This window comes from Cetorhinus maximus, chromosome 29 (genome assembly GCF_964194155.1).
Source record: "Cetorhinus maximus chromosome 29, sCetMax3.hap1.1, whole genome shotgun sequence".
Taxonomy (NCBI): Eukaryota; Metazoa; Chordata; class Chondrichthyes; order Lamniformes; family Cetorhinidae; genus Cetorhinus; species Cetorhinus maximus.
Window position 1 is genome coordinate 16,062,281 of NC_135907.1, and position 21,207 is coordinate 16,083,487.

Here is a 21,207-nt window from a genome sequence, read left to right on the forward strand (position 1 = left end):
TCTCCAAGTGTAGATTAATTATGTCCCTCCGAATTGCTTCCAATAGTTTCCTCACCACTGAGGTTAGACTGACTGGCCTGTAGTTCCCTGGTTTATCCCTTCCTCCCTTCTTGAATAACGGTACCACATTGGCTGTCCTCCACCTCTCCTGTGGCCCGAGAGGTATTGCAAATTATTGCCAGCGCCCCTGCTATCTCCTCCCTTGCCTCACTCAACAGCCTGGGATACATTTCATCCGGGCCTGGAGATTTATCTATTTCTAAGCCTGTCAGACCACTTAGAACCTCCTCCCTTTCTATGCTAATTTCTTTAATTATATCACATCCTTCTGCCTGATTTCTATACCACGTCGTCCCTCTCACTTGTGAACACCGACACAAAGCATTCATTTAGAACCCTACCTACGTCTCCCAGCTCCACACACAAATTACCACTATGGTCCTTAATGGGCCCTACTCTTTCCCTAGTTATCCTCTTACTCTGAAGGTACTTGTAAAATAACTTTGGATTTTCCTTCATTTTACCTGCCAGTGTTTTTTCATGCCCCCTTTTTGCTGTCCTAATTTCCTTTTTAAGTTCCCCCAAGCATTCTATACTTTGAGTCCAATATGACCCTTCTTTGAAACTGAAGAGAAGTAGAGATATGTTGGGTTTATGCTGGTGAAAAAGTGGAGGGAGGGCAGGTGGAGCAAAACAGAAGGTCAAGAATAGGCTCGAGGGCGGGGAAGATTACATTACAAAGATTATCATAGAACCAAAGACAAAGGGAGTGATAATACTATTAAAGAAACAAAGGATTGTTCCAGAGTGGGTGTGAATAGCAGAATAAAGGTCAGCACTGTCTGAAAGCATAAACATGAGAAGATATAGACTGGCACTTGGGGAAACAAAAATTAAATGGAGGATAGAGTTCATGGTCTGAATTTGTTGAACTCAATATTGAGTCCAGAAGGCTGTAAAGTGCCTAATCGGAAGATAAGGTACTGTTCCTCTACCTTGCACGGGCTTCACTGGAACGTTGTAGCAGGCCAGAGACAGAAATGTGAGCATGAGAACAAGATGGTGCATTGAAATGGCAAGCGACTGGGAGGTCAGTGTCATGCTTATGGACTGAGTGAATGTGTTCGACAAAATGGTCACCCATTCTGCGTTTGTTCTCCCTAATGTAGAGACCGCAAAGTGAAATTATTCACTTTAGTCATAAGAATAGAAAAGCAGATTATTTTTTTAAAACATGTGAAACTTGTAAATGTTGATGTTCAGAGAGACTTTCATGCGCATGTACAAAGAAGGCAATTGGCATGTTGGCATTCATTGCAAGTAATAAAGTTACAGTAATAAAGAAATCTTGCTACATTTGTATGGGGCTTTGGTGAGACCATGTATGGAGTATTTGTGCAATTTTGGTCCCCCAAATTTAAGGAAGGATGTACTTGAATTGGAGGTAGTCCAGCAAAGGTTCACCAGATTGATCCCTGGGACGAGGCTTGTCCTATGATAAGAGACAGTAAATTGGCCCATATACTCTGGCGTTTAGAAGAATAGAGAGGCGATCTCATTGAAACATTCAAGATTCTTAAGGGGTTTGATAAGGGCGATGCAGAGAGATTGTTCCTGTTGGCTGGGGAATCTAGAACATGGGGGCACAGTCTCAGGTGTTGATCATTTAGGACTGAGATAAGGAGAAATTACTTCACCCAGAGTTATGAATCTTTGGAATTCTCTTCCCAGGAGGATTGCAGATGCTTCATCATTGAATATGTTTAAAGTGGAAGTAGACAGATTTTTGGTCTCAGAATTAGGGGATATGGGGAGTGGGTGGGAAAGTGGAAGCCCGAGAAGAGCCATGATCATATTGAATGGTGGAGCAGGCTCGATGGGCTGTATGGTCTACCCTCTGCTCCTATCTCTTGTGTTCTTATGACAAGGGAGAGGGGCAACTACAGGCCGAATTGTTCCCCCTCCCCTTTTTTACTTTCCCACCGTTCCCCTCTCCACTAGGGTCTTGCTCTGAAGCTAGAATACTCAGCACAGAGCAGCTATCAAACCATAGATCTTCCTGTTCTATGTGCCTCAGTGGGAAAAACATTTACCCACTAAACCACCAGGGAGCTTGTGGGAGGAAATTTAATTCCTGAATTCAGATTTCAGTTTAATCTGACCTGCAAAAAAAAACTTCTGTTTTTTCTTTCGCAACCGGTTAAATCAAAACTAGTGGAATAATACCTTTTTCAACCTAGCTGCAACCTCACATTGGTGCTGCATAGCCTTAGTTAAAGAAAGCCACTGGAACAGTGAGGGAGCTTTGCACCTGGCATCCAAGTGCTTCATGGAGTAAGAGAGTGAGATTTGCATGTGATGTGTTTTTTAAATTAGTTCATGAGATGTGGGCATTGCTGGCTAGACCAGCATTTATGGCCCATCCCTTGTCCACAGGGAATTTAAGAGTCAACTACATTGCTGTGGGTCTGGAGTCACATGTAGGCCAAACCAGGTAAGAACGGCAGATTTCCTTCCCTCAAGGACATTAGTGAACCAAATGGGTTTTTACGACAATTGTTTCGTGATCATCATCTTAATTCCAGATTTTTATTGAATTTAAATTTCACCATCTGCCAAAGTGGGATTCGAACCCAGGTTCCTGGAGTATTACCCTGTGTCTCTGGAATATTACTCCAGTGACAATACCATTATGCCATGGCCTCCCCTGTTGTGCTTAACCTCGGAGTGGTTGATGAAGCAGTACAAAGAAGGCTTTAAGTTTCATGTAATATTGGTTTCTCAACTTGACATAGACACTTAAAGTGGGAAGTGTCCCATTGTCATTCCTCAGAAGCACTAAAATTTAATTATTAGTGATTTTTTTTTTTAAAAGGCTCTTGCATGTGGTACTCGAGCTGTCTCACTCTCTCCCTCTTGTTTGCACAAACACACCTCTTGCACTGCTGAAGAGAGAAAATTTATTCTTCCACACTACAGTTATCTCGATTGCATTGGGAGCGCTAAGTATTCTTGTGTCTTAGTGCAGGACATGTATGATATTAACAGGGAGGATATTGAGATCCTTAGTAAAGTGTTGGATTTATTGAAACCATTAGCGTTGTTGCCATCTTATCCATCATATTAATACTAATATCCGGGAGGGTTGGGGAAAGTTGCACTTAAACCATTACAATTTGATGTTTTTGTAACTCCTTTCTTGTCTGATCCTTTGTTGTGTTGAATTCTTACTAACTCTGGCCACAACCAGTTACAGACTTGTAATCACCAGAACTTCACCCTAATGTTATGTAGCTCAAAATGCTCCCTCCAGACATAACCCTAGTTTGGAAGGATGTAACATATAATTGAACTGCTGGGTGTGTTCAGTATGAAAATTTCCTACACCCTTCACTGGACTGAAATCCCAGTAATGCAAATGGACTAGTTTCCCTGAAAAGGCCTCTTTACAATGCAGTAAATGGATTTCGCTGGGAATGTTTAATCTGCAAGTTAAAATATCTTGTTCCAGGTACCCTAATATATCCTGTGAGATCCTGACAGCCGATGTGACACAGGTTAATGATGCACTGGGCGAGGATGAATCACTGCTGAGCCGCCTCTACGCCTTCCTGCAAAACGACAATGTACTTAACCCTTTGTTGGCAAGCTTCTTCAGTAAAGTAATGGGCATCCTCATCAACAGGAAGAGTGAACAGGTACATTACTGGATTTACTTTTCAACTGAGCTCAGTGTCCCGCTGTTTGTTTTACTGGGAGTTGCAGGGTTTGAGAGTGGTTGCGTTGCATCCAGACTAACAACAAAATGTGCATTTGTATAGCACCTGTAATGTAAAACATCCCAGGCCGCTTCATAGGAATGTAATTGAATGCAAATTTACATTGAGTCAGAGAGGGAAACATTAGGACAAGTGACCAAAGGCTTGGTTAAAGAGGCGGAGTTAAACGGCAAAGTGGAGACTGAAGTACTGAGGCTTGGGGGTAGAATTCCAGAGCTTAGAGCCTAGATGGCTGAAGGTAATTGTAGAATGAAGGAAGTTAACAATGCACGGGAGTCCAGAGTTAGAGGAATACCGAGCTCCCGGAGGGCAGTAGGACTGGAGGAGGTTACAGCGATTCAGAGAAATTTGAACACCAGGATGAGAATTTTAAAATTAAGTTGTTGTAATCGGGAAGCCTTGATAGATTTGGAAACACATTGATGATGAGTGAAATGGACAATGCGACTTACAATACAGGCAGCAAAGTAAATGAAGGGAAGAAGGTCAGCAGCAGGTGATGGGAATAGTCGATCGGTGGAAAGAGCAGTGTAAGTTGAAGCCATTTAAAGTGTGTAATATGGATTGTATTTCCTTCTGTAGTCTCCCTGTAGGAGAGGGAATTTCTGGGGAAAGGAGCAGGCAACAGGCAGACACTACTGGGATCTGGATTAAGCTTCATTCCAGACTGATGAGATGCGAGTCTGCTGACTAAAGAACCTGTGTGAAATATGTTTGGTCTCGACCGAAGTTCCTAACAGGCAGGAGACCAGAAAACCAAACGGTGCCTAATTTGACCCAAGTTGACAGACTCGCAGCCGAAAGAATGGCAGATGTAAGAAATTGTAAAAGGTCACGTCTCCAAAACCTCCTCTGAGATTGTGATTGAGAGACATTGACGCCGAGATAAATACTTCTAAATCTGCAATCCCTGACTTAGAATTGCTGATACTGTGTGCCTTAAATGGAATGCCCTCCTTTTCCTTGATTAGAACAGCTATTATCAAAAAGAAAGCTGCCTCCACATATTAAATTACTGATGTTGGCTACAGAAAGGGAAAACTATGTAGTTTGAGTTCCCAGATGGATCGGTGGAATTATGGAGTAGGTTGTCCACCCGCCATCTTGACTGAAGATGGTGCATCATTTGCTAAGTTTCCAGGGCAGAGAGAATATCAGTGAAATTGTAGGGGAGCATAGCAGGCTTGAGGCAAAAGCGTGTTAACATTTCTTTGGCTCTTTTTCTTGCTCCCTTTCTCCTGAAGGTCTTATTCATTCTGAAGTGGAGTTTCTCAGCTATCTCACTCAAGTGACCAATCTTTATTAACTATTGTCAGTGAGATTTTTTTTTGTCTGATTATTGAACCAACCAAGATGTTAGAGCTAAGTCTGCTTCATTCTCTGTCCAACATATGTATATACACTTTATGTAGTGCTCTGTTGCAACTGAGTGTCTTGCTATGGGCACCACCGACGCACAGTGGCAGCAGGTGTGTACCATCTACAAGATGTACTGCAGGAACTCATCAAGACTCCTTAGACAGCACCTTCCAAACCCATGACCACTACCATCTAGACGGACAAGGACAGCAGACACATGGGAACACCACCACCTGGAAGTTCCCCTCCAAGCCACTCGCCATCCTGACTTGGAAATGTATCACCGTTCCTTCACTGTCGCTGGGTCAGAATCCTGGAACTCCCTCCCTAACAGCACTGTGGATGTACCTACACCACATATTCTGCAGCAGTTCAAGAAGGCAGCTCACCACCACCTTCTCAAGGGCAATTAGGGATGGGCAATAAATGCTGGCCTAGCTGGTGTCGCACTCATCCCATGAATGAATTAAAAAAAAAACAATTCTGTATCCCACCCATAATGCCTGGTTAAAATTGAGAACAGCCCACACAAAGCCCAGCTCCTTCATTTCGCTGTGCAGTGTGGTGGTAACACACCACCTCACCTGAGGATTTTTAGTAGGCTGTGAGTTGAAGGTTTGAGAGCTGGAAATTAGGATTGCAGTTGGCAGGCTGTGGCTGAGGAGCATCCAAAAGAGTAATATGGGATTGAGTCAGTGAAACAGGGAAGCAGAATGAACCTACAATAGCAATAATACACAGTTTTTGTCTGTCTGGACTGTTTTGATTGTCTAAGAGGTGTGTCAGTTGGTGGGTTTATTTGATGGGCAGTACCAGGGTGCGCTTAGTACCCAAATACCACAATAAAGTTTTAAGCTATCGAATTAACAAACTGTCATCCCACAGGTGCAGAGCAACAGACTTTTACAGAACAACCTCACCAGACATAAAGCATTCCGTAAGAGGGGGGAAGGCGGGATGGAATGGGGGTGGGGGGGAGGGGCGGGAGGCATGGAAGGGTGATGGAATGCATTGGAGGTATGGGAGGGATGAGATAGGGATAAATGGAATGAGATGAATATGGCATGAGAGGGAGGGGTTGCATGACATGGGGTGGGGGATTTAAAGAAATACTGTTGCAGCAAAAATACTGTGCAATAAAAATACTAATTGCAGCACAAATATTTTCTGCTAGTTAATCCAAATTGTGTCTTGGAAAGCAACATTTTAAGTTATGCTGACTCGTGCTTGCTTACTGGTTTTTGACATGTGCGGAGTTTTTGCCTGGCATTAAACAGTGGCAGGTGTTTTGTGGTTTAATATTAAGCTGCCATGTAAGGTTACCGTTGGTGTCAATGTGGACAGTGTTATTATCTCTTGTTCCCTGATCAGACGAACACGTCTTTAACCCAATTTGACAGAGTGGTACCGATGCAGCGAGTGCCAAGACCCGAAGGAAAACAGTTACTGTCTGTTTACTTTTGTGTTTCCTGATGAGTGCTCTCTGCCCACAAGATGCATGTCATCGTATTACTGCATCAGCGCGATATAGTGCTTCTAATTAGAGACTCTGGCTTTAATAAAGCAAACATCAGAAGGCATGCATAAAATGTAGACTTTGCAATTAAAATTCCTTTCTCGTTTTGAAAGATTTTTAGCTTGCTGTAGATTTTACAATTTTTCTGTGAATCAAGGGAACTTTTTTGTAAATTGTTACAATTCTGAACAGTTCAATAAAACCGCTTAAATGGCTGCAAAACAAGTCCATGTCAGCATTATTTTATTGTTTAGGGCAATTGTAAACTCTTGAACCCTGTCGGTACCAATATTTCATTCTGTATTGACTGCAAAAGAAAATGTAAAGAATTGTATGAAGGGATCAAAAAGACAACCGGTCCATTAGCAAAGAAAACCACACCATTGAAAGCAAAGGTAGGGGAGGTCATCACCAACTGCAATAAACATTTGGAGAGATGCGTAGAACACTGCCTTGAGTTGTACCCTAGGGAGAGCACTGTCACTGAGGAAGCTGCAGGCACCAAAGAAATCCTGCCTGTCGTGGCAGAGCTGGATATCAAACCTACAGTGGAGGAGCTTAGCACAGCTAATGAGTCACTTGCCATGGGCAAAGCTCCAGGTGCTGATGCTATACTCCCTGAACTCATCGTGCACAGTAACCCAGCACTCTAGCATTCTTTACCTCTGCTAGAGGGAGGGGGAAGTGCCCCAATATATGCATGATGCAAAGATTGTGACCCTGTACAAGAACAAGGGCTGCCACAGTGATTGCAACAACTATTGAGCTATCTCCTTGCTGTGCATATTGGGGAAAGTGTTTGCTCGTGCTGCCCTTGACAACTGCAGATCCTGGCTGAATGCATCTATCCTGAGTCCCAGTGTGGTTTCAGAACTGGAAAATCTACAATTGATTTGGTCACCTTAGCCCTGCAGCTGCAAGAGAAATGCCGTGAACAAAGGAGACCACTATATATTGCCTTCATCAATCTCATCAAGGCATTCAACTATGTGAGCAGAGGAGGTCTATTTAAGCTACTGGAGAAAATTGGCTACCCACAGAAACCAGTCGATATGATCTCCTCTTTCCATAACAATATGATGGATAAGGACACCTCTGACAGGGCAACATCAGAACCCTTGGAATCCACAGTAGGGTCAAACAGGCACCAACACTCTTTGGCATATTCTTCTCTTTGTTGTTGTCATATGCCTTTGGGTCATCTACAAAGGTTGTCCATTTATATACCGGAACCAACGGAAAGCTGTTCAACCTTGCTCGTCTGAGATTCAAGACAAAGATATGCCAAGTCCTCTTCAGAGAGTTGCTGTGCTGACGAGGCCGCAGTAGCATTCTAAACTGAGGCAAACCTTCAGCAGCAAATGGACAGACACACTCGTGCCTGTAAAGAGTTTGGTTCGGCCATCAGCATCAGGAAGACATGTTGTGATCCAGGATATTGCAATGCCACCATCATGCATTGATGCTGAAATCAGCGCACACATCGCAAAAGCTACAGCTGTTATATTCAAGCTGAGTAAGAGTGTGGAACAACAACTTGACTGAGAACAACAAAATGCAAGACTCCCAAGCCTGCGTCCTCAGTGAACTCCTCTTCAGTGGTGCGATCTGGACAACATATGGCAGGAGAAAAAGGCTGAATAGTTTCCACCTTTGTTGTCTTGAAGGTTCTGGAGCATATACTCAGCATACACTCATTGCTAAGCCAATGATGTCTGTGCTGGCTCAGCCACGTTCATCAGATGGATGTCAGCCATGTAGATGAAGACCTTCTGAACTAGCCACTGGGTTACAACCTCTTGGGTGCCATCCCTCTGCTACAAGGACACCTGCAAGTGAGATATGAAAATAGCAGACGTTGACCCTGGCAACTGGGAGACAGTCACTGATGGCCATGGCCTCTGGAGGCTGACTCTTTGGAAGGGTGTTGGAAGAGTTGAGCAGAAACGAAAAACTCAGCTGGCTGAGAAGAGGGCCCAGAGAAAACGGAGGACAGCAAATTGTGCACTTTCTCAGCCCGCTATCTTCCTCTGCAGTAAATGCGGCAGAGACTGCCCTGCCAGAGTGGGTCTCCTGAGCTACGCCAGGCGATGCTTAACAGAGTTGACCACTGTGGCATGCACCATTGGGAAGTAAGGCTACCGTCAGCATTGACAGCAAAATAAATGTAAACTCTAATTGCTATATTAAAAATACACTCCAAATTTGACCAAAGTACTGAAAATTGGAAGTGGAAGAGAGATAGAAACTGGATTCTACTTGTGATAAAGGTGAAGAAACTAAGTTACAGCCCTAACTAAAATGATAACACACTTGCTAGGTGGCATTTAAATACGAGTTCTCACGTTTGCTTCTTTCTTTTTTTCAGATAGTGGATTTTCTACGAAAGAAGGTTGATTTTGTAAGCTTGTTGTTGAAACACATAGGAACCTCGGCCATTATGGATCTCCTACTCCGGCTTCTCACGTGTGTGGAGCAGCCCCAACTCAGGCAGGACGTGCTGAATGTAAGTGCCCTTTGGTATTCCTCTTCATTTCTGGAATGCAGCATAATTTTTAAATATTGTTGGGGAAAAAAAATCAATGAAGCAAAAATGACCTCCCTGAAAGAGGGACTGACACACCTGAGTTAATGCATAGGTACCTCATAAAAAGAGGGGACTAAGAGACACCTGTAATATGAAAATATCCTTATGAGGGAAGGGCTGAAATACCAGTTATTGTACAGATTTCACTTCAAGGGAGATACTGAGGCACTACATATTCTATAACATGTTGCATTTTATCATAATTTAGATAAATGCACTTCCAGATTAAGCATGGGAGGGATGTAATGGAAAGGATGGAATCACATGGACGGGAGGGATGGAATGGCAAGGGTGGATGAGGTAATGGAATTGGTTAAGTATGCTAATTTGACCTCAAATATTTTACAGTTTAGTATTATATCACATTTCAGATAAATGCACTTCCCCATTAAGTAGCCTAATTAAGAAATAAAGAAGGTAAATTAATTAAAATTAAGCATAGACTAGTCCAAGTTTACACTCAGTATTTTTAAGAGATGATCTGGTTTGCAACCTGAGAAAGGGCGGTGGAAGCAGATTCAATGGTGACTTTCAAAAAGGAGTTGGATAACCACCTAAAAGAGGGGAAAATGCATTGTTTTAGGAAAGGAGCTTGGGGACTGGGATTAATTTGATATCACTTTCAAAGAGCTGGCACAGGTACAATGGGCTGAATTATGGTGTCTGATTCTGTGATCAGGAGCTGCTCATGTTAAGAACGTGTGGGTGTGAATCAGGTTCCAGTGCCCTGTGGCATATTTCTCACTGGGCTGTCTGTCGGGGTAAGTTTGATATTTGTTCTGCACCGAGAGCTGAACTCTCACTTCCTCTCTAACCTCCTCTGTGTTTCAACAGTGGCTGAACGAGGAGAAAATCATCCAGAGACTCATCGAGATGATCCACCGTTCTAAAGATGAGGATGTAAGTGCAAGCATCCTATAAAAGCCAGGAAATGGAGAATAAGCTGACTAGTTAATTCCTTCTATTGACTTGGCTCATGTTGACTTTCTGCTAATTTACAGGCAGCCATTTTACTGCTAAGCCCATTATGTCATCAATAATTTTGAAGAGTGTTACCTTTGATGGAATGCTCTGCATTTTAGAAATGATAGTTTCCTGTCTGACTGGGGATTGATCATCTAGATCAAAAGTGCTGCCCGTCTCAGGGCGTTCTCTGGATGTTCTGTGGACATGGCTTTCCATTCTTAACGTGGCTATACGATGCCGGGTGAAAGCTGGACCCCTCCACTCATTTATTTGTTTCCTTTGGAAATCCAGCGATAAACCAATCATGCAAATCAAAGGAAAAAAGGGTAAAAATATTACTAGGAATTCCCAAAAGTGAACAAAACAACTAGTGCTGGTGACACCAACATGAAATCTGCCATAAAGATGTTGAAGCCCTTGTTGAAGCCTTTTTATTGGAAGGAATAGGTTTAAAAACTTAACCCCATTATATATGCCAGTAGTAGACCTGGGTGGTTCCCAGCAGCATTAAGAACCCTTACTTAAAAGTAAGGATCCTGTTCAATTAAAAGTTTCTGCAGAATTTTCTACAGCTCAAGCTCTCAGCTTTCAAATGGACATGCCTCCATTGCTCAGTTGGTAGAAACAGCAAAAAGGGTCCATGTTTGATTACTGGTCTGTTCTCAGTTAGCCATTCTCTGCTGGGGCTACTGTTCATCTTGCAAGTATGCATATGTATTGTTGTCAAATCAGAGCATGACTATGTTGCCTTCCAAGATTGAATAATGTTGAAGCCTACTGATGACAAATTGCCATTTGATTTGAGGTACAGGTGGAATTGAATGCCTTCAGATGTTGAAGGAAGGGGAAAGAAGCACACTCCCCTTCTTTGGAGTGGTGATTAGCTTTGCACTGAGTTTCAGATTTTTTTTTAAACCACCCTCCTTTGCTCCTCTACTGAAGGCATGATTTTTGTCTGGGTGTAGTTCAACAAACACTGGTAGCCCTCTTTTACATAGCCCAGGAGGTTATTGTTCAGCCTGAGCCCAGGCTATTTGATTTGGAGGGGTGACAATCACAGGATGAAGAATGTGACCTCAAGTATTCTAGCTGCTGCTTTTCCCCTTCGACAGTAGGCAGGACACTGAGCATACCGCACTATCTCCTGTGCTTATTTGAGATCACCAACTTAGAGCAAATGTGTTGCTGAACCTCAGCCCAGATTGATGTAACTTAAAGCGTGGAGTCATAGAGGTCTAGAGCGCAGAAAAAGGCCCTTCAGCCCATCGAGCCTGCGCCTGTCAAATCAGTACCTAACTATTCTAATCCCATTTTCCAGCACTAGGCCCATAGCCTTGTATGCCATGGCACAAGCAATACCAAGCTGTGCTGTCCCACTAATTTATTTACAGTAGCCTTATTGGAACACTGCACACAGCCATGGTAATATTGCATTTCATTGAGGATTGATGAATTTGCCACTTAAATGCCACCTTTTTCAGATACCCAAAGGTATCCTGAGGCTCTGATGTCAGGCAAAGCAGCTTGAGCAGAGTAAGGGTTATCCAACCTGTAGTACTAGGGCCACATGAGGCCCTAATTTTGTCCTGTACACTGTTTCATATCTGCTGGTTTGGCCTGCCTGGAAAGAGCAGGTGACGGTACTTCATTGAACACCCAAGATCCGTTGTTATCAGCAACTTATGCAGTTTAATAGAAACAAGAATTTAAACACCCAAGTATCCATCGTAACTCAAAAATCAATTTTTAGGCAGCCCTTCTTTGACATCCAAGTCACTCTTAAGCTGGCTTTCTGGCCTCCTGCAGGAGTCACTAGCTATTCACCATGAAACTCTAATGGGCATTTTTTCCCCACCCCTCATAACGTCTGGTTCAAAGTGTTGTCATGGGACCTGTTGTGTCCACCTGAGAGGGCCTTAAATTATACCTCCTCTGAAAGATGCCACCTCAGAGAGCAGTTCTCATTCAGTACTGCACTGGAGTGTCAGGCTGGATTTTTGAACTCCGAGTCATGGCCAATGTTTATCCCTCAATCAGTGTCACTCAAAGCAGCTTATCTGGCTGTTATCACATTGTTGTTTGTGGGATCTTGCTTTGTGAAAATTGGTTCCCATGTTTCCTACAACTATGACTGTATTTTAAAACTTCTTCATTGACTGTGAAGCGCTTTCAGACGTTCTGAAGCCATGAAAGACATTCTATAAATGCAAGTGTTTTTCTTTCACCTGAATTCAAATAACTCAACACAGACCAAGAATCAAGTATTCAACTGGGCTTTATTTATCTGGAGACATGTTTATTGTAAAATACATGAAAAAAACAACCTTTTATATGGATTTTAGTGACCTGCTAATGTATTGGTGCATTATTTGCCTGTCTGGAATGATCATTTCCTTCATGATAACAGTTTTGGTAATGTCATTTGAGAGTTGGGGTGGGATAGCATAATGTCATCTGCTAAGCACGTCCGTCGGATATACCACGGTTCTCTGCAGGTTTACCACTGGTTGTAGCCAGCTCTGCCTCTTGCTCAGAGTTTCACTTAGGGGACTGTCTGGGCAAAAATGGATGTGGGTCCTTTGTTCTGAGACCAGAGGCCTGATATCTCAGAATCAAAGGGCTAATCTAGAGGCGTCATCTTGGCAGCAGTGTGTATCTCAAATATGCATTCTGAAATTCGCCCGTTTTGATTTTAGGAAAATGACTTGGTGTTATTAGATCATGAAAAATACAATGAATTGCGCCTCCTGGTTAGTTTTAACTTTTTCCCTTCCAGTGTCCTGGTTTCACAATGTTACTAAAGTATAACAATAATATAATAATTTTAATACTTATGTTTACATTCAGCTGTGGGGAAGAAATAGTCTTTGTCCAAAACTTGTTTCGGACAATTGAGTTTTGTAACAGTGTCCAGCCCCTTTGGGCAATGTAGGATTGTATGTCCGAATTGGCAGCACTCTTAGCAAGGAGTCAGAAGGCCAACTACAGATTGAAGCACATAATCTAGGCTGACACTTCAGTACTGAGGAAATGCATCTTTTTTTTAATTCATTCATGGGATGTGGGCATTGTTGCCATCCCTAACTGCCCTTGTTCAGAGTTAACCACATTATTGTGGGTCTGGAATCATTAGCGAATCAGATGGGTTTTTACGGCTTCATGCCGGCTAATGGCTTCATGGTCATCATCAGACTTTTACTTCCAGATTTTTATTGAATTCAAATTTCACCATTTGCTGTGGTGGGATTTGAACCCAGGTCCCCAGAGCATTACCCTGGGTCTCTGGAACACTAGTCTAGTGACAATACCACTTTGCCACCGCCTCCCTGTTGGATTAGATGTTCAATTGAAGCCCCAAAGTCTGATCTGACTATTCTGGTGAGTGTTAAAAGATCTCGTTACACTACTGGAAAAATGAGCAGGCACTTCTCCCATTGTCCTGGCCCAGAATTTCTCCCCTATTCAGGCAATAAAAAAAGGTTTAGCTGGTCCATCCACCTTGTGTGCAAATTGGTGACTGCATTTACTTTACTACGACAGTGACTTCACTTGACTGTAGGGCAGTGCATAAATGTGACCTTGGTAACGGTACTGTACAATGCCATGAAATTTAAGGTCTTAATAGTGTGTTTTTTTCCCCCCACTTCCCTCATCTTAGCAACACTCTAATGCATCTCAGTCTCTCTGTGACATTATTCGGCTAAGCAGAGAACAAATGATTCAGATTCAGGACAGCCCCGAACCAGACCAGCTGCTGGCCACACTTGAGAAGTAAGTTTAGCGATTTCTTTCTTTGAATTTGTGGATGGGGTATTTGACTTTTCTCCCCGGGAATTTCTGTCCTTTGCTTGCCACAATTCCAAAGTAATGGTGGCTGAATTTGAAACCCCAACAATTGGGGTAATTAGTGCATATCTCTCCTCCACCCCAATTGTGCTGATGCAGTGCTGAGCTACAGTTCCATGTGTCTACAGTTGCTCCACTACCTAGCTAAGTGCCCATTCTTCATGTCTGAGCCCAAGCTATAAGTGCCAGCAGCCTGCAAATAATAAAGATTAGACCTGAGACATTCCTGCTCTGTATGGCTCACTGTTGCACCTGTAACCTCCAAGCCATCAAGGCCTTGTCCACTTCCTCTTCCCCCATTACCTCGCCAAGTCCCTATGGCTGAGAGAGCAGCCTGCTCCCTGGCTTCTGACACACTGCACTCATGATAACTGCCCCTTTGTCTGCAATTTTCCCTTTACCCTTTCCACCAGCAGGACGAATGCCTGACTTCCACTTACCCCTACAGCATGATGCAAGGGCTCTGACTTCTTTGTTGGAGAATCTTGGCACATAACTGTGTTGCACCACACCATGGCCCTGCACATGGGTCCATTGAAAATGTATTGGTGAATTTTACAATAAATTGCACGACAATTGTGAGCCACTTGTAATTCCGAAATGTTGCTAAATGTTACTTGGATTGCATACAGTGACAACTTCTAGCAACATTTTGAATTGCCTGTGAGTAGCTGTAGAATATGGGCAAAACTGTTGGTTTGGGAACAATGGTATGTGAAGAAATAGTTCCAGTGGAGGGGCACGGATTTTGTGTTTTCTGGACTTGAGTCTTGTTTCCTCGGCTGCCCATTCCTATTGTTGTTCTCCTCTTGTTCACTGTTCATCTCTCTGCGTCCTCTCCTTCTATGAGGACATTGGTGTGCTGCTTTTGAACTAGAGAATTTTGGTTTCACACTACCCGAGAGTTGCTAACTTTACTTGATCCTGATGTGATATTGTGTTTTTACAAGAAAAAGCTACTTTAGCACAAGCAAGCATTTCGCAGACATTGAATGTTTTGGCCTGTGGATTTGTATAACTGCTTCTGCCTGGCATCTGTATCACAGAACAGGAGGAGATTAGTTCTCTGGCGTTAACCTGGTTGAAACACTTCTGGCAAGCTGAAGTGGGACTGGAATCTCCATAGGAACTGGAGGTGGCCATTTAGCTTCTTGAGCCTATTGCACCATTCAGTGAGATCATGGTTGATCTGTGACCTAACTCCATACAATTTCAGGTGGAGACGGTTGTGTAGTAGTAATGTTACTGGGCTAATGGTCCAGAGACCTGGGCAATTGCTCTGGGGACATGAGTCAAATCCTACCATGGAAGCTGGTGGAATTTAAATTTGACTAATACATCTGGAATAAAAAGCTAGCCTCGGTGATGGTAATCATGGCAATTATCAATGATTTTTGTAAAAACTAATGTCCTTCAGTGAAGGAAATCTGCCGTCCTTACCCGATCTGGCCTACATGTGACTCCAGACCCACAGCAATGTGGTCGACACTTAACTGCCCTCTGAAATGGCCTAGCAAGCCACTTAGTTCAAGGGCAATTAGGGATGGGCAACAAATGCTGACCTTGTCAATGAACCCACATCCCATGGAAGAATAAAGGAAAAAAAGTAAAATTTATCCGCCTTTGCCCCATATCCTTTGATACCTTTAGCTAACAAAAATCTATCAATCTTAATTTTAAAATGACCAATTGACAATTTGCAGAAAGAGTTCCCAACTTTTACCACCCTTGGAATGCCACCTATTCGATAATTGAGATTGAGAATTGGGTGTGTGAGGGTGTACCAATGATTTGGAGCAGACTTTTCAGGATACAACTGGTTTACTGCTAAGGATGATTGTTTTCTGATCACAACCTCCATTTGATCGACTCCTAGACAGGAGACCATCGCGCAGCTTCTTAATAACATGTTTGAGGTCGAGAAGGATGAGTCGGTGATTGTTAACGGAATCCAGGTACTGCTGACGCTGTTGGAAACACGCAGGCCCCGGTAAGTGTGTTCAAAACTATTGTTGTTCTGAAACCAGTATTTTCACTGCCTCCAGGGCTTTTGCAAGGCAGCAAATTGCACACAAAAATGCATGGAATGTTGCAGTGTGCTAAATCATAGACCTAAAGATATCCTTAAGCACAAAGTTATAGGATTTGACCGCAGAAGACTTTTGGTTTGTTTAATTTTTCTATGCATGTATTCAAGTCAGGAGAAAGAGCTTTGGTTGAGTCCCTCTCTCCCTAAACCAGAGGAGGATAGGGTGGAAGGTAAAAACAGTTTACACCACCTACATTGGCTTGACAGATAACTAGTTAACACAACAGAGATTCTAAATCTAATGTAGGACCACTTGGTCTGTTTGGCTGTAATTACAGTGATTTCTTTGTAAGGTTTCCTGGCTTGATTTGCAATATGGTCAAAAGATTTTGCTTCTTAAAATCACAAGACTTGAATTTAAAGAATTCTTTCTTCACAGTGAAAAATCTCCAAGCTTTTCGCATTCAGTGAATTACTTGTCAAAGTGAAGCAATTGTAGCTATGTCAACAAGCCAAATGCCTGTTCCACCATTAATGCCGTGTAATCTTCTGTGTCCAACAGAAACAGAATTTGAACTAGCGTCTGCTTATCTATCCTGATAAGGAAGCTAATGACCAGTAGTCAGATGTTGAAATTACCCTTGCTCTGGCAATTTACCTGACCCAACACAACCACCTTGTAGCTATCATCATTAAAGGAAATGCCAACTTGCAAGTTTCGTTGGCCTCAGTCATCCTGCTGTAAAGGTTTTGATTGACACGTCACAAACTACAGTGCAAAGTGTTAGAGGATGGCAGGATGAAGGTTTGATTGCCTCACATGCTGGGTCTCTGTTCTCAGTCACGTTGCTACTGTAGCGAGATTGGGTATTCTCCATAGGAAACCGGGGTGAGGAGTGGTGTGTTGGCAGCCTCCTGGATCCCACTCCCTAGTGCAGCAGAGGGAGGGGAGTTGGGAGTATGTTGGCTCAAGGAAGTATAAGGAACTTGAAGCAGCCTGCATTCCTCCCCCGCCCCTCCCTGCACCCTGTAATGTAGGCATTAGGAATTATTGAGCCCCTCTAGCCTATTCTGCCATTTGTTGAGATCATAGCTGATCTGTATCCTAACTCCATCAACCTGCCTTGATAATGTATCCCTTAAAGCTGTTGGATAGCAAAAATCTATCGATCTCAGATTTATTTGCTGTGGAAAACTAACTGGTGCCTGCTTTGTTTCAAAATTACCATGCCTGGCTGTCATAATCACTGTGTTTGGTTCAAAACCGGGTGAGCACTCACCCAATTGTCATTGTGTCCAAACAGATTTTTCTTCTGTCCTTTAACAGTTGTATGAAAGTGAAGTTCCATTCTCAGAATTTCATTAGCATCTCGGTTTGACAGTTTTTGAAGACTCACCCAATAACCCTGCTCAGCAAATTGTCACAGCTAATGACACCGCTATTCACTGGGGTTTCTTGGCATATTTTTTGGTGCAGGTCTGATCTGGGTGGTATGGGTGGACTTTTCTGTAACCTTGATGGCCAGCTGGACCTGTGCCCCCCTGGAATGGACCATGCATGTAGCCAGGTCAGTGCAGGAACGCTACTCGCCATCAAATTAAGACTGCAGGATTTCCACCAGCTCCTCCTCGACCCACCGAAGGTAAGTCTGAGATGAAGTTCTATGTATTCCCATTGCTTTCTGAAATAGGCTACGTAGGTTAGGCGAGACAGAGACATAATGCTAATGTCACTGGGCTAGTAACCCAGAGGCCCAGGCTAATGTCCTGGGGACATGGGTTCAAATCCCACCATAGCAACTGGTGGGATTTAAATTCAATTAATAAAATCTGGAACTGAAAACTAGTAATGGTGACCTATGAAAGTATCACTGAATGTTGTAAAAACCCATCTGGTTCACTAATCGTCTTTAGGGAAGGAAATGCCTTGCCTGGCCTAGCCTATGTGTGACTCCAGACCCACAGCAATGTTGTTGACTTCTTAACTGCCCTCTGAAATTGCCTAGCAATCCACTCAGTTCAAGGACAATTAGGGATGGGACAAATGCTGGCCCTGCCAGTGACACCCACATCCCATGAAAGAGTAAAAAAAAAAAAAAATCTGGAAAACGTGTAGGAGATTTTACTGACGCTTTTGCTTCAAAAAAAAATCAATGGATTGTGGAAAAATTTCACTCAAATGTTGGAGAAGCACAGCAAGGCATTCAGTGCTTGATAGAGAAAATGCAAATCAATGTTTCAGATCAGATGAGACTCACCAGCTCTACAGATATCCCTGAGAGTGAATTACAGATTAGGATTTAATTGAAAGTTTCAAATAGTCTATATCTAACATAATGGATCCCTGTGAGTGAATTATTGGCTGGAAACAAATGAAGGGGTTAAGGTGGTTTGTATACAGCATACCAGTATTCCAAAAGTGAACTATTGGTTGAATTTAATAGAGGGGTGTGACTAGTTTGTATACAGAATAACCGATAGCTGGAGTTGAGGATTAGGCTGGACCATAAGTGAGTTCAGATGCCTTATTTTAGAATGGAGGAATTGAGTACATGTGAAAATACAAATTAGGAGCAGGAGTAGACCATGCAGCCCCTGTAGCCTTCTCTGCCATTCAATAAGATCATGGCTGATCTGATTGTGGCCTCAAATCCACATTCCACCTACCCCCGATAACCTCTGACTCCCTTGTTAGTCAAAAATCTATCTAACTCTGCCTTAAAAGCATTCAATGAGCCTGTCTCCACCGTTCTCCAGGGAAGAGAGTTCCAAAGAGTCACATAAAAATTCACAAGATTCACACATACATGAAGAAGGGTCATACGGATTCGAAACGTTAACTCTGGTTCTCTCTCTACAGATGCTGCTAGACCTGCTGAGTTTTTCCAGCATTTTCTGTTTTTGTTCAAAAGATTCACAACCCTCCAGAGAAAAAAAATTCTTCTCACCTCTGCCTTAAATGGAAGACCCCTTATTTTTAAACTGTGCCCCCTAGTTCTAGTCTCTCCCACAATGGGAAACATCCTTTTAGCATCCACCCTGTCAAGCTCCCTCAGAATCTTGTGTTTCAATAAGATCACCCCTCAATCGTCTAAACTCAAATAGATACAGCCCCAGTGTGTCCAGTCTTTTCTCGTAAGTTAACCATTCCCACTCCCCTCCCTACCCCCCAATCCCAGATATCAGTCAAGTGAATATTCTCTGAACTGCCTCTAATGCATTTATGTCCTTTTGTAAATAAGGAGACCAAAACTACACAGTACTCAAAATGTGGCCTCACCGATGCCCTGTAAAACTGTAGCAAAGTATCCCTACTTTTATATTCCATTCCCCTTGTAATAAAAGAAAACGTTCCATTTGCTTCCCTCATTACTTGCTGTATCAACATACTAATATTTTGTGATTTATGTACCAGGATACCCAGATCCCTCTGTACCTCAGAGTTCCGCAGTCTCCATTTAAATAATATGCTGCTTTTCTATTCTTCCTGCCAAACTGGACAAGTTCACATTTTCCCACTTTATACACCATCTGCCAAATTTTTACCCACTCACTTAACTTAACTATTTCCCTTTGCAGACTCCTCATGACCTCTTAATTACCTACTTACCTGTCTTAGTGTTATCAGCAAATTTAGTAACCACACACTTCATCCAGATCATTGATAAAAATTGTAAATAGTTGAGGCTCCAGCACTGATTCCTGTGGCACTCCACTCATCACATCTTGCAATTTAAAAATGACCTACTTATGCCTACCCTGTTTCCTGTTCGCTAACCAATCCTCTGTCCATGCTAATACGTTACCCGCAATACCATGAGCTCTTATTTTGCATAGTAACCTTTGGTGTGGCCTTCTGGAAATCTAAGTACAGCATCTCAGGTTCCCCTTATCCATGTTGCTTCTTCCTTCCTCAAAGAATTCCAATAAATTAGTCAAACTTGATTTCCCTCTCACGAAACTATGTTGGCTGTGTCTGATTGCGTTGAGATTTTCTAAGTGCCCCACTATAACCTTCTCAGTAGTAGATTCCACCAATTTCCCTACGACAGACATTAAGGTAGTTCCCTGCTTTTTGTCTCCCTCCTTTCTTGAATAGAGGAGTCACATTCGCTATTTTCCAATCTGATGGGATCTTTCCAGAATCTAAGGAATTTTGGAAAATTAAAACCAGTGTAACCACTATCTCAGCAGCCATTTCTTTTTAGGACTCTAGAATGAAGTCCATCAGGACCTGGAGACTTATCAGATTTTAATTCTAATAACTTTCTTCGTGCCCTTTCCTGGTGATTGTAATTCATTTAAGTCTCTCCCTCCCTTTCAACTCCTGATCCACAATTACTTCTGGGATGTTATTTGTATCCTCTACAGTGAAGACAGGTGCAAAATATATGTTCAATTCATCTACCATTTCCTTATTTTCTACTATGAAGTCCCCATTCTCACACCCTAAAGGACTAGCGCTCATCTTTCGTACCCTTTTCCTTTTTAAATACGTTTAGAAACTCTTACTATCTGTTTTCATATTTCTAGCTAGTTTTTTCTCTTACTCTAATTCCTCCTTCCTTGTTAATCTTTTAGACATTCTTTGCTGTTCTTTGTTCTGTCCAATCTTCCGACCTGCCACTCATCTTTGTGGAATTATACACTTTTTCTTTCAATTTGATACTATCTTTAACTTCCTTAGTTAGTGGAATGTATCTTTTCTGAGTAATCTGAAATATCTCCTTAAATGTCTGCCTCTGCATCTCTACTGACTTATCCCTTAACCTAATTTCCCAGTTCACTTAGCCAGCTCTGTCTTCATGCCCACATGGTTACCCTTATTTAAGTTTAAACCACTCGTCAAAGATCCGCTCCCCTCTTCCTCAAGCTGAATGTGAAATTCAGTCATATTACGATCACTGCTACCTAGGGGCACTTTCACTATGAGGTCATTAATTCATCCTGTCTCATTGCACGTTACCAGATCGAGCATAGCCTGTTCTCCGGTGCTAGAACGTGCAGCTCTAAGAAACTGTCATGACAGCAATCTATAAATTTATCATCCAGGCTACCTTTACCAATCTGATTTGTCCAATCTATATATAGATTAAAATCACCCATGACTATCACCGTACCTTTC

General features: G+C 42.6%; 1 protein-coding gene across 1 annotated transcript in view; it reads left to right on the top strand.

The window, feature by feature from the left end:
* Nucleotides 1–21,207, top strand: part of LOC144669295 (serine/threonine-protein phosphatase 6 regulatory subunit 3-like) — a 99,714-nt gene that overhangs the window by 33,642 nt on the left and 44,865 nt on the right. The window contains exons 3-8 of the mRNA XM_078531639.1: nt 3,512–3,698; nt 9,023–9,160; nt 10,076–10,141; nt 13,866–13,978; nt 15,930–16,043; nt 17,560–17,725. Of these exons, the coding sequence (XP_078387765.1) occupies nt 3,512–3,698; nt 9,023–9,160; nt 10,076–10,141; nt 13,866–13,978; nt 15,930–16,043; nt 17,560–17,725 (784 nt within the window). The remainder of the gene's footprint in view (nt 1–3,511; nt 3,699–9,022; nt 9,161–10,075; nt 10,142–13,865; nt 13,979–15,929; nt 16,044–17,559; nt 17,726–21,207) is intronic.